The sequence below is a fragment of the Perca flavescens genome, chromosome 3 (assembly GCF_004354835.1).
Source record: "Perca flavescens isolate YP-PL-M2 chromosome 3, PFLA_1.0, whole genome shotgun sequence".
Classification (NCBI taxonomy): domain Eukaryota; kingdom Metazoa; phylum Chordata; class Actinopteri; order Perciformes; family Percidae; genus Perca; species Perca flavescens.
Window position 1 is genome coordinate 29,952,229 of NC_041333.1, and position 13,080 is coordinate 29,965,308.

The following is a 13,080-nucleotide window of genomic DNA, read 5'->3' on the forward strand; positions in this document are numbered from 1 at the left end:
TTGCCAGCAGCTTGTCAGGAGGCAGAACATTATTACAAGCACTTAACTTATTGAGGCATTCCTCCTTTCCCTCCTTTCCCTCCTTCCCTTTTCTGTTCTCTTCATCTCCTCCTCCGTCTCTCTACTGTTTCTCTCAACTGCTAGGAGCAAGGGGAATCTGAATGGTCACCAGATCAGGGTCTATCAGAGAAGGTGATGGGTAGTTGGCCTTTGGCCTTAGTATCATGGATGGATGGATTAGTGAACAGGCCTACTGGGCCACGGGACCAGAGCCCTTGTATTAAGTGGCTCTTAACATTTCTTGTTGGAAAATCAACCACAAAAAGACGCAAAACAACCAAAAGAGAAACAAATAGATCACAAAGACATGCAAAACAACCACAAAATCATCTGTAGTTGTTATATGTTTCAGTCTGGATGTAGTACTGCAGGGGTGGGGGGGCTTTTACAAGTCTGTGTCCAGGGACCCATTGTCTCATAATCTGCCCATGGCTTTATGCTATTTTGAGTTACAAATAGAAGCTATTTATTAATATTATTTTGTTTAAGTAGTTGTTTATTTGGTATTCATTAATTACACTGCATAAACAATGTTACTATTTCTAATGTACAGTTTATTATTGCCAAGGACCAGGGCTTTAAATGGGTCTTAACACATTTTTACTGATTTTACAAATGGCTTCCTTTCTTTAAAACTGTGCTCCAGTCTGACACCACATTTAAAAGTTTCTAAACCTGCCCCTGGCAGGATGCCCAGTTTGATTTACATGATTACACTAACAGGCCTAGCAGGAGAGGCCAAGTGTGTGCGTGTACATATCTCATACATACACCGTTCCTGCACCCTATAGCAGTAGCCAGTGTGGCAGGGTGCCAACTGGGTGACATTGAAGCAGGGACGGGAGACACAACAGCTCGCAACAAAAAACACACTGGGAGATAACAGGCGGCTGACAACAGTGTTTAGGAGAGAAAGAGAATGAAGAAAAAGACAAACTGAGGCAAGAAACGCTGATGGTATCATGGAAGGGAAGAATAGAGGCAGAATATAAGCAGGGGGGGTTAGTGATTGAGAAACTAAGTGATGGATGAGACTGAAGCGACAGAGAAATGATGATAGGCTGATGGATGACAAGACAGGAGGAAATGGAGAGATAAAGAGAGACAGATGATTAGATGAGTGGAGGCAGTTGGACTTCGCCTCTGGGGCCTCGTTTTTTTGCATTTTGTACGTCAATTACCGGACGCAAGCATGGAAACAGTTATGGTGATAATGATGGTAATAATGTTGGAAATTGTTGCATCTTCATTTTTGATTGATGGCTGTGTAGCCACACAAAGATTCGGGACCTTGAAGGCAGTCAATACCGGCACAAATTTCTTGGTTCTTTTCAGGCTAAATCCCTAAGTGGAGCTGCAACACAAGAAGAGTGTCATTTTTCCTACAATTTCATATCATTACCGCAAATCTATTTAACATAACCTTAAATTGTTTTGAAATGTAAGTTTTTAATCATTCTCAAATGACGTGCTTCCATTTAAGCAGGTGTTTCTCACAGCAAAAAAAAGGCCTACAGTGTTAATTGGCTTGTGCTTTAGGCTCCACTTCCTCCCCCCATCTGCTCACATCAGAGATGACTTTCTCCCCAACTTTCTTGTAACACTAACACAGTGTTACTCGCTCCACTTTAAGGACCACTCAACACATGTAGTGTAGAGAGTGTAAAAGCCATGAAAACACATAATTATCCTTTAAAGCTACCCTTCATCTGTGAATACGACAGTGTAAGCAGCAGCAGCTTTGACATGGTGAGCTAATAGACATTAATTCTAGGGATGCACGATGATATCGGCACGACATCGGTATCGGCCGATAAAAGCTTAAAATGATCATCATCGGCATCGGCAGATATGAATATTTCTGCCGATGAGCCGTGCCGATAGGGTGGCTTGTTTACTATGCGCACATGACGACCATGAACGTAGCATGAGCACCAGCATCTTAAACGTCCAACGTGTCGGATGTGTGGAGGTATTTCGAGATATGTAAAACAGATAACAAACTTGCTATTTGCAGTACCCTACTTGTAAAGCACAAGTGATGCAAGGAGGCATTAAACAACTCTCGTTCCACACTACAAATATGATTAGCTACGCATCTCAAGAGCAGTCATCCTGAGCAGCACCGAGACTTTGAAAAGTAAGAAGAAAAAACGCCGGCAAAAACCCATCAGCAACCTCTACTTCAGTCCTTTGATAAAGCTAGAAAATACAGCAGCGACCACCCAAAGGTAAAAGGGCTTAGCAACAAAATCATTGAATGTATTGCTCTTGATAACCAGCCGTTGAGCGCGGTGGAGCCGCGGTATGCTATGCCTAGCCGGCGCAACTTTTCTGATGTGGCCTTACCTGAACTCCAGAGTGTTGTTGCCAGTCACATTGAAAAGCTCCTCGCCGGCGCTAGTCACATTAGCTTTACCACAGACATTTGGACATCAAGCGTGAGTCCTGTTAGCATGTTGAGCCTCACTGCCCAGTGGATAAACGAAGACTTCACCCTTTAAAAAGCTGTCCAACCTACACTCACAGGAATGCTCCGGTTCTCACACAGCAGCTGCATTTGATAATACATTTGTAAAATGGAAAATAGAAAGAGAACGAGTGCATGTCGTGCTATGTGTTGACAGTGAACGGCTGTTTAGCGTTGCCTCTGATGTAAGGCATTTGGCAGACCTGTTCAAGTAGGAGATTATTTGAAAATGTATTTTTATTTATTTTACTCCTAAGGACTGAAGTTTGAAGTCTGAACTTATGTGGCACTGGCATATCATTTATTCTCCTCCAAGTGAAATAATTTATGTTGTTTGTCTTGTGTATTGCCTTATCTACAATCTAATAAGGTAAAGGTAGTACAGGAGAGATACTTGGATTTCTCTAAAGTAAAATTAAAGTGTGTGTGTATATATATATATCAGGTGAAAAATGTGTATATACATCGGTATCGGCATATCAGGTGAAAAATGTGTATATACATCGGTATCGGCATCGGCCAAAATGAGTTTGAAAATATCGGCATATTGGCCAAAATCCAATATCGTGCATCCCTTATTAATTCCAATGAGGGTATAAATGAAGTGTTAATCATTCCTAGTAGGCTGTAGGTTTAGATCTGATGTTTGGTTCCACTTGGTTACATTTCCTCAATGGTACCTTCATGCCACCTCATCAACACATTGTCAGAATCCTAATGATGCGCACTAGCATTTAAGCGTACATTAGCAATCACTGATGGCTACAATTTTACCAATAACAGTTTGATTGACACATTTGTACGCATGTATATACACATGTTGACATCTGCCCACAAATATATTCACTCAATCCATTCAGTCCCTGCCACAGTTCTCACATCCTAATGGGATGTTAATTAGAGATGTTATTTGTTTTTATATATGAGAAGTCTGTGCAGTTACAGTACAACAGCACCTGCATACATATAATATAGAGGTACACATGCACACAGGATATGGACAGCAGAGCCATTGGTGCTGGGTTGGCTCCCGCCTCCAGTTTTGCGCTGTTTGTTTGGTCTAACTCTTTTTCTTTCTTTTTCTCTGGATTACATTGGATTTAATTATTTCATCATTACAACTCTTTACAACTGACATATGGGACTTACACAGTGCAATAATGGGCCATTATGTGCAATATCATGGACATAATCATGAACATTCTGATTTAACCATACACTCGTATCTATACTTCAAATTTAATATTATTCATACATAGGTCTATATGTATCTATGTTTGATATATTTTATGATCCATACTGGTAACCTATTTTTGGCATTGTATATATTTTAAATTATAATTAATTATTTTTTTATATTCCTATGTATCTTTTGCTGAACAGTGGCAACTATATTACAAAAAATGGCATGATGTATTTACCTATTTTTTCTTTTACTTCTGCGACTGAAATGTTCATCTGTGACATGTTAAAATGTAGTGTCACAGTAGCACAAATAACTCCGTAATGTCAGTTAAACAGCAATATCTATATACAGTTACTAACATTAGCCACCATAGGCTACTGGTCATACCAGACCAAGTAGCAGCAGAACCCAAGTGTATTGAACTGAGCGAAAGAGTGTTCTATTGCCTATGAATTCAACTTTTCATTTGTAAGAGGACAATTGTTGTGCCATTTCTTCTTTCCAAAGTTACATCTCTGTAACTCATTTGCTTAACTGGTTTTCTTGGCAGCTCATTCAGGTTATTGAAATCACTCTCATCCAGTCCGCACCTCTGAAGCTGCCTGATCTGTCTTGTGGGGGATTTGGTTTTTTTTGCATTTGCCTTTAATCCCACAAAAAAAATCACGGGATAAAAATCTGGGCATGATAAATCACATAGATAATGGGACAATGTACAGTGGAATAAAATGAGAAAAACAAATGTATAGGGGGAACAAATTAGACCAGATGCAAACAAACATCAACAGTAGCACATAAACAGCAGATAAAGTCGGTGTGGAATTGTAGATTTTCAAATTTACAACCAAAAAAAGAGCACTTTAAGGACTTCTCATCCATGTTGGCCTAAATGCTCAAGTTCATTCTAAGGCCTTAAACTCCTTCTGCTGATGAAGGTCATGTAATATGTTTGAAAGCTCCAGAACAGCTACTAAATTGACCTTATGGTGGTATTGTTTTGGCATTGTCATATCTGCCAGTTTTGTAGTCCAGTCTAGTTTGTAGTTGTTGTTGTTTTTTGTAAGCATTTTTTATTTGCTGTACCAGTTAGGGAACTGTCATATCCCTTAAGTGTTTCAGTGGTATTTTTATTATCATCCTTGTGTTGACTTCCTGAAACTAACAGGTGAAATTCATTATGGTGAATTATCTCATCTATAGCTTGAGCGTAACAAGCCTGCTGTGATTTTGCAAGCATAAGGAACATATCAAATCCGTAGGCTTACATATATAAATTAAAAAAGGTAATGGAAAGAAATCTAGACTGCTTGTGTGTGTAAGTTACATCACCTCCAGAAATGAATTTCAGGGAGCATAATTAAAATGGACTTAAGTTCTGAGCTCTGAGTCTCAGATAACTGCAGAGACATCTCTTTCTTAAGGGGAACTCCACCCTACACACATGACTTCAGTGAATGAATGACACTTGAGTCCACTGGTATGGACCACGGGGTTAAAGAAGAACTGGGATTGGGGGTAAAAATAACACTTTCCAATAAACAACCCTTTAACCAATTCTTTCCTATAGGTGCGTAAGTACCTGCTGATGCTGGACGTGAGGAAGGACCATGTTAAGTTCTGGAGGCCTCAGGTCCTGCTGATGGTTTCTAACCCTCGCAGCAGTGTGGGCCTCATCAAATTCATCAACGACATCAAGAAGAGCGGCCTCTACGTGTTGGGACACGTCCAGCTTGGAGATCTCAGTAAGGACACCGGCCCACTGTTAAGTCTCGGCTGACCGTGTTCGGCTATGATACCTGTTATCAGTCCCTCCAGAGAAACGCGATTATGCAATCGCATAATTCAATGCATAATCAGCCAAAGTCCGCATATTTATGCGGGGGCCGCATTTTTTCAAATACACCGCACTTTCGCCGCATAAATTGCCGATTTTCACGCAAAATATGCGGGCCTTGCATGATTTCATTATCCCCGCATTTTCATTCCAAAAAAGTCACATACGTCTTAGCAGAAAGTTGAAAAATGTTGCGTTTACTTCACTCAAAAGCAGCCATTTTTCCGCTGTTGCCATGGGAACGTTATGAAGTGATTACGTAATTACGCGACGTGAAGATCATCAAATTTTTTTTTCTCTTTTTCATCAAACCGCAGTTTTTGCAAGTTCCCGCAATGTCATCGCATAAAATTGCATAAATATCCCGCATATTCCATCGCATTTTTTAAGAAAACGTGCCGCATAATCAAGGATTTTTGCCTGCAACAATCACAAAAAAACTCGGCATTTTTCTGGAAGGACTGTGTTATATTACATTTACTTTACACTCAACTGTCATAATGGAACGGACTCTTACTTTGAAACATTCCGAAACATCACTTGTTTCTCCTGTGAACGATTAGGAAACCACAGTGTTTCATCAGATCATCAGGAGGGCTTGAAAGTTTACTTCTGCACCATTACATATCTAATCCAGCACAGTGTGACAGGGTGACTGTTCATTATCTGCAAAACCAATTAGGGATGGTGATGGGATATAGTTTTTTGGATAATTTAACATTATTATGATATTTAGAGGCAGCAATGACAAGACTAAAAGCTAGTTTTTTCGACTGTCGACTTCAACGTTATTGCTGAATTTTAATAGCAAATTGTTGAACTCGTCTTTACTGGAAACAGTAGTAATGTTGCCACTTTACTTTAAATGTTTTCATTCAGGACTGGTTTAAAATAACTGAGTCTGTCTTCTCAAAACGTTGTATAAGTAGTAAAAGAATATGTACAAATTGGCAAAGTGCATCCCTGTTTCACAGTGAGCAGTGCATCATTTAATGGACCTTTTTAGCATGCCAGACCTTTCTCCATGACATCGGCTCATCTGCTGCTGTTTTATTTCGAAGGAAGTAATCACGCACGCAATGCTCCGGAGGAGTTACCTTCTTTTCTGCTGAGGCAAACACTCACAGAGTTTAAAAGAGCAGGGTCATCGATTGTTTTCTTTGTCTTTTGAGGATTTTGTTGGGGGGGCGGTGGGGGGGTGCTTTGTGTTGATGGGAGACTGGGACTGGCCCTGAATAGTCTTCAGAATCCAAATCCTCGAGTTTTTTACAGTTAGGAAAAAATCCAAATCCAATATCCACTGAAGAGCCCTTCTGATGAGGCAAAAAAACAAGAACAACCATTCACATAATTACATTAAAGTGCTCATATTATGCTTTTTGGCTTTTCCCCTTTCCTTTATTGTGTTATATATCTTTTTGTGCACGTTATAGGTTTACAAAGTGAAAAAGCCCAAAGTCCACCCCAAAGGGACTTACCGTCTTCCAGAGAAAACCCTGTTCACAAACTGCTCCAAACAGCTCTATTGTAGTCCAGCGTTTACTTCCGTAACGAACGTGTGTCACTTTATAATGCTCGCCTAGCTGCTAGCGTGGCACTCCCTCATACTCTGCAACTGTGTTCGAAGTCTGAACAGATCCTTACACAACCTAAACTACCACAGGAATTGTCTGTGAAACTTGCAGATGTGGCCTCTAGATTGCACTCTACATACATATTGATGTTTTTCTGGATGATTGATCACCTGCCTGCCTGTTTGTGCTGCCATGTATTTTTCTCTCTGTCTAACATTCTGTCTACGCTGTTGTTTGTGCTTGCATCTTTCTCTCTCTTCGCCCCCCCCAACTTCTCAGCATCTTGTCTTTTATCTCTCTCATGCTGTTCCTTTAATTCCAGCTCTGTCATACTGACTTCACTACTCTCTTCTTTGACCCGTACTGTATATCCAGGGGCGATTCTGCTGTAGGATCAGAGCTGGTGCTTGAAAAAACAATAACGTTGTTTTTTCAAGCGTTATGCTACTGTGCTAACTGTGCATTTTAACATCATTTTGGACCATCATTGTAAGGGAAACACTAAATTATGTAACTAGAAAGACCTACTAAAAACCTACTGTAATGCTGAGGAACAGGGCCATTGCTACAAAGGTGAGGTGGTACTACAAATGAAATGGTATTGTGCAAATAATGAATAAATGGGGTCACAATAAACTAAAAGTCACAGCATCAAACGGCATCAAATTAAAAGATAATGAGGTATGAACAATACATTATTAATAATAATCCCATCTATGGAAATGCAGACATTTCCAATATGCAGAATAATTTAATTTACCTTCTCTGAATCCCAACATACTTCTATTGAACTGTCAGCTATATCACTCACCTCATACCATTGTGTTCTCTTCCACCCTCCAGACACTCTACCGTCCGACCCTCTGCAGTCCCAGTATGACTCCTGGTTGTCTCTGGTGGACAATCTCAACATCAAATCTTTTGTCAACTTAACATTGGCCGATTCTGTGCGTCATGGGGTCCAACATCTACTCTTCATCTCTGGATTAGGTCAGTGTCACCACATCACCACAAAGATTTTTGTTTGTAGAAAAACTATGCAATCCTGGTTAGAATTGGTGCAGCCCATTTATCTCACTCTGACCACTAGGGGCGTCAAAGTTGTAAATGTTGAAATTCTACTCATAATGGCTTTAAATCTTTTAAATGTTAAATTTTATAATTTATGTATTTCAGCTTGTTTTCAGGCAGGAATTTTGAGCTGGCTGATTTTTGAACAAATGTGTAACTCCTTTCAGAACTTCCATTTGAGTTGTTTTCAGTAATTCTGATCCAGCTGTCATTTCAGTTTCTCTCAGTGCTTACACTGAAACTGACACCTCAACTTTATTCAGGGCTTACGGTTAAACTCTTTGCAGCACTTCCCTATTACTACAGATATACCTACAGATATTTTAACTTATTTCAGCAATGCTGTCCAACTTCTTCTTTTCTTCAGCCCTTTCTCTTATCTCTCGTTGGCTCTCACTCCAGGGTCTTCTTCACATCTATCTTACTTTCACTTCCTCAGATAAAATGGGTGAACCTCTATCCTTAACTTAACAACTCACAAAATCAATGATAATGATAAAGAAATGATTTGTATTAGGCCGGTTACACACTGGCTGTGTGGCGTGAGCGTGGAGTCTCAGTGTCAGTTGCGTGGATTTTTCTGTCTTTACACACCAGAAACGTGTCTGACGTGGCGCTGCTGCTGCTAGCCTTGTCTGGACACATGTATGTTTCCCATTGATAATATGAAATACCATGTTAAACATAAATATATACTGATCTGATTACAGCAAAGACAACGTCGGCAATATTGACGGCAAAATTGGCTACAGAATATTTCGTTCTGTATTGACAGGTGTAATATTAGAAAATCGATTTTTTTTTTTTTTTTTATTACATTTATATCTGCATTTATATCAAAACCTAGAGGCTTTCAAACCTCAACATGTCATTTATTAATATGTATTCGTGTCTAAATGACATATAAACATCTTTTCCTATTCTATTTTGCCTGGAAACGCTTCCAACACGCTTGCGTGTCGCGTGAAAAATAGGCGTTGGTTCTATTTCTAGCAGGCACGCGTTTTCGTCGCGGCTCGAGCAGGCAGTGTGCAAACTCTAACCTGTTAACGTGGGAGCCGAAATATAAACGGACACGACACGCAGCTGACACGCTCACGCCACGCATCCAGTGTGTAACCGGCCTTAGATTGTAACAAATGGTGTAGTCTCATCTTTCCTTTGTAAATTTCCCCATTGTGGGATTAATAAAGGATTTTGATTCTTGAATCTTTGAATCTTGAATCTTGAATCTTTCTCCGCCTTCCTCTCTTTTCAGGTGGGATGCGTCCTAACACCCTCGTCCTTGGTTTCTATGACGACTGTCTTCCAAAGGACAAGCTGATTGATCCGTCGCTCTGTACCAGTCAGCCCAGAGATCCCTCGGGCTCCTTGGACGAGCTAGAGCAACAGTCCCCTCTCTTCCACTTTGCCTCGCTGCGGGGGTCCAGCGACAGACAGGATTATGGTGAATTCGGGGACGGGAAGGTTCTAGGATCCCAGGAGTACGTAGCGATCATCGCTGACGCCATGAAGATGCTGAAGAATGTGGTGCTTGCCCGATACTTCAACGACTTTGACCGAGCCCAGGTCCTCTCGCCGCCCTCCTCCTCTCCAGGGAAGGGAGCTGTGTACGTCGACGTCTGGCCGGTCAACCTCCTGCGCCCGGACAGCAGTAGCTACGTCGATACCTGCTCTCTGTTCCTGCTGCAGCTGGCGTGTATCCTCAACATGGTGAGAGCCTGGCGCAAAGCCACGCTCCGTCTCTTCCTGTGCGTGGAGGAAGGAAGGAGCGTGAGAGGCTCCGGGGAGAAGCTGGGCCAGCTGTTGAAAGAGCTGAGGATTAAAGCTCAGGTCTACTCGGTGCCGTGGGACCAGCAGGTGGCGCTACACTGGCAGCGCCAGGGCGAGTGGGGCAAGAAGCAGTCGTCGCAATCCGCTGACAGCGCTAAAGAAGAGGAGAAGCAGAGACCAGATGAAGAAGAGGAGAACGACTACGTCAATAGCTTCCCGAGCAACGCCACGCGCCTGTCTAATGACTACCTGTCAGCCGTCAATAAGCTGATCCTGGACCCGGCCCGGCCCGCCCCCGCTGTGCGTTTCTTGTACTTACCCCGTCCCCCAGCTGACACCAGCTGCTACACCACCTACTTACACCAGCTGGACCTGCTGACTCAGGACCTGGGCCCCACGCTGCTCATCCACGGCGTCACGCCTGTCATCACCACTGACCTTTGAACAGTCCCCTTCCTGACGCATTCAGGGAAGCGCTCCTTCGGTTTGCTGAGGGCTGCTGAGTTTAGCAGAAGGTTCTCCCTGAAAGTGTGTGGACCACTCCTAGTGCAGCATTACTGTAGACCTCCGCAGTACCCCGACACTGGCCTCTCCTCCCAACGACAGACTGGGGAAGAGAAAACAGCCCTTGAAATTTCGACCCATACGGTGATGTCACTGCTGACTCATTGATACCACCTGCACTGCCTCGCACAATATCTGGCACTATAGCTCTAGAGCCTATTTTAGAATATTGAAAATGAATTCCCGGATATTATACTTGGCCACCTGGTGATCACAAAAATCCTGACTGGCTACATATTTAACCTTTCTTTTTCGTTTTTTTCTGTCGTCAGCTTGTAGTTCTGGTATTCCCATCAAGCTTCTGAAGGCACCATGATTTTGAACTACTGTATTATGTCAACCTTGTTGCAATGTACACATAAAACAATCAGACTGATTGAATGTACCCAAGTAAAGCTAATCACTTTCCAGACAAATTTACAACCTGCCAAACACAAGCCAGTCAAAAGCAGAATGAAATGGTCAGGTCCCCAGGGGAACATTTAGATTGCCATTCCGCCTCTGTCCCTCCATCACTTAGGCCTACTTCTTCATCCATATCTACGATAGAGAGAGACGTCTAATTCCTGATACGTTCTAACCTGAATTTGAAGTATCCTCTGACTCCCCTTGTTCCTTTTCTTGAAATGTTTTCTTGGTGTGCTGCTGCTCAAATTCCTTAAAATGACCATTCCATGTGCCTTGAGATCAAAAAGTGCCTCGCTAGTTAGGGAGCAAAAGTTTGGACTCATTCCATCACGGACAGAAAGTTGGACTGTGTTACACCTTGGAGCAATCATTTGCAGGAAATCTGCTTTTCCATTTTAGGAACTTAGAACAAAGGAAACAGTTAGTACAATAATAACGACGGTGCTACTATATCAGTTTTATTCCAAAAGTAATTTGATGTGGGACTTTAGGAAGACATTCCTCTTTTTCCAAATGCACTTTTGTCTTTCCTCTGCCAAAGTGCATGTTGCACATCTCTCCAAAACGCCTTAAACATGTTTACAGTGCCAATAACTACTGTGATTATCCACAATATTATTTTGATTGTTTTTATGTATTTTAGGTACTCCGCTTTTTGAATTGTTTTTACTCACTAGTGACCACATTGCTTCACCCGCCTCAATGCTGAAGTGCATTTCCCAAAGTATTTGTAATATTTAAAGTGAACCTATGTCCCCTTTGCTGAACTGACTCACTAACATCAACTGCACAGAAATATCTATCACAATATAATAACAACAACGAAACCCCTGAGTGTACTGAATGGAGAAAGGTACGTATTGCTCCTTATAAATTCAACAAATAGGATATATTTCTTCTATCAACAGTTACCTAGTCTCACTTAAATCATCTCTGTGTAGCATTTTGTGGCACATAGTATCCCTGACACATTGATGCAATATATATCCTCTAAGATCAATGCAGGTTTATTGTAAAAAAAACAATCTTGAATTTTAAAATCCACAAGTAGATGCTTTCAGTTGTAGATGCATCCTGACAATCTGTGATCCATATTTGAAGGATTTACTTGGATTTAGAACTCGATATCCTTGTGTTTGAAATGAGATATATGTTTACTTGTGGACTAATGGGATCCTTCTTAATTCCAACGAGGGGTCTTGTTTGGACACCACACTCCTCACCAAACCACTCACACTACATTTCTTCCAATCTTTGTCCTGGGTTTCACAGGAATGCAAAAAAATAATAATCATTTGTTGGAGAGATGAAATGTTCAGTGTTTGATTTCCTGCTGATAATATATATATGTACTTTTCAAGATGGAAACTGATTTGACTGAAAAAAATAAAGGTTTGTATTATGTCCTTTTTTTCTTTTTCTTTTTTACTTCCTCAGGAGATTGTTTGCAAAAGCCAGATCAAACTTAACAACCGTCCGGTCTTTGTTTCATTTCAGCTGAAGACCGGTTTGTGCGTCTCAGAGCGGAGAGCTGAGGGTTTTTGTGTCTGCCACACTTGTTTGTGTGAGGTAAACTTTGGAAATAGGGGGTAAGATAGCTCTGCGGCGAGGACAGAGAGATACTAGAGGGTGCCAGCCAGCCAAATTACCTTGTCCTACAGTCACCCTCACCGCCAACCAGGCAGAAATGGATTCCATTTCCGCTCTGAGGTGAACAACAGATTGGAGAAATAAGCCCGAATAGCCATCGATATCTGTTCAGGAGGAGGGAGGCTGACATTTATCACTGAGAGAAAGACACCGGCTCGGAGAGGTGTGTGTGTGTGTGTGTGTGTGTGTAACCCAACTTTAATAAATGTCAGTATTCAACATGTACATTTTTAACTTTAAGTTCATTAATCTAGTAACATTTGTTTTTGTAAAGCGTCCTGTACATAGACGTGCATTTCTACAGTATGTGCTGTATTTATGTGCAGTTGAATGTGTATCCGGATCACCTGATATGTGTATTGGGTTACAATTGTATGTGTGTGGAGTTTAAGACTCTTTACAGCAGGGTTGTCAAACTCCGTTTTCCTAAGGGCCAGACTGGAAAATGAGAATCACATCAAGGGCCAGACATGTAGAGATTATTGACGTT

At 41.4% G+C, this 13,080-nt stretch overlaps 1 protein-coding gene across 2 annotated transcripts in view; it reads left to right on the forward strand.

Annotated features, from left to right (window-relative positions):
• Positions 1-12,351, forward strand: part of zgc:153039 — an 83,390-nt gene extending 71,039 nt beyond the window's left edge. For both annotated transcript variants that reach the window (XM_028573277.1, XM_028573276.1), the window contains 3 exons: positions 5,284-5,458; positions 7,968-8,114; positions 9,454-12,351. In XM_028573277.1, coding sequence (XP_028429078.1) covers positions 5,284-5,458; positions 7,968-8,114; positions 9,454-10,412 — 1,281 coding nt within the window. In that variant the 3' untranslated portion in view covers positions 10,413-12,351. The remainder of the gene's footprint in view (positions 1-5,283; positions 5,459-7,967; positions 8,115-9,453) is intronic.
• The last annotated feature ends 729 nt before the right edge of the window (positions 12,352-13,080 follow it).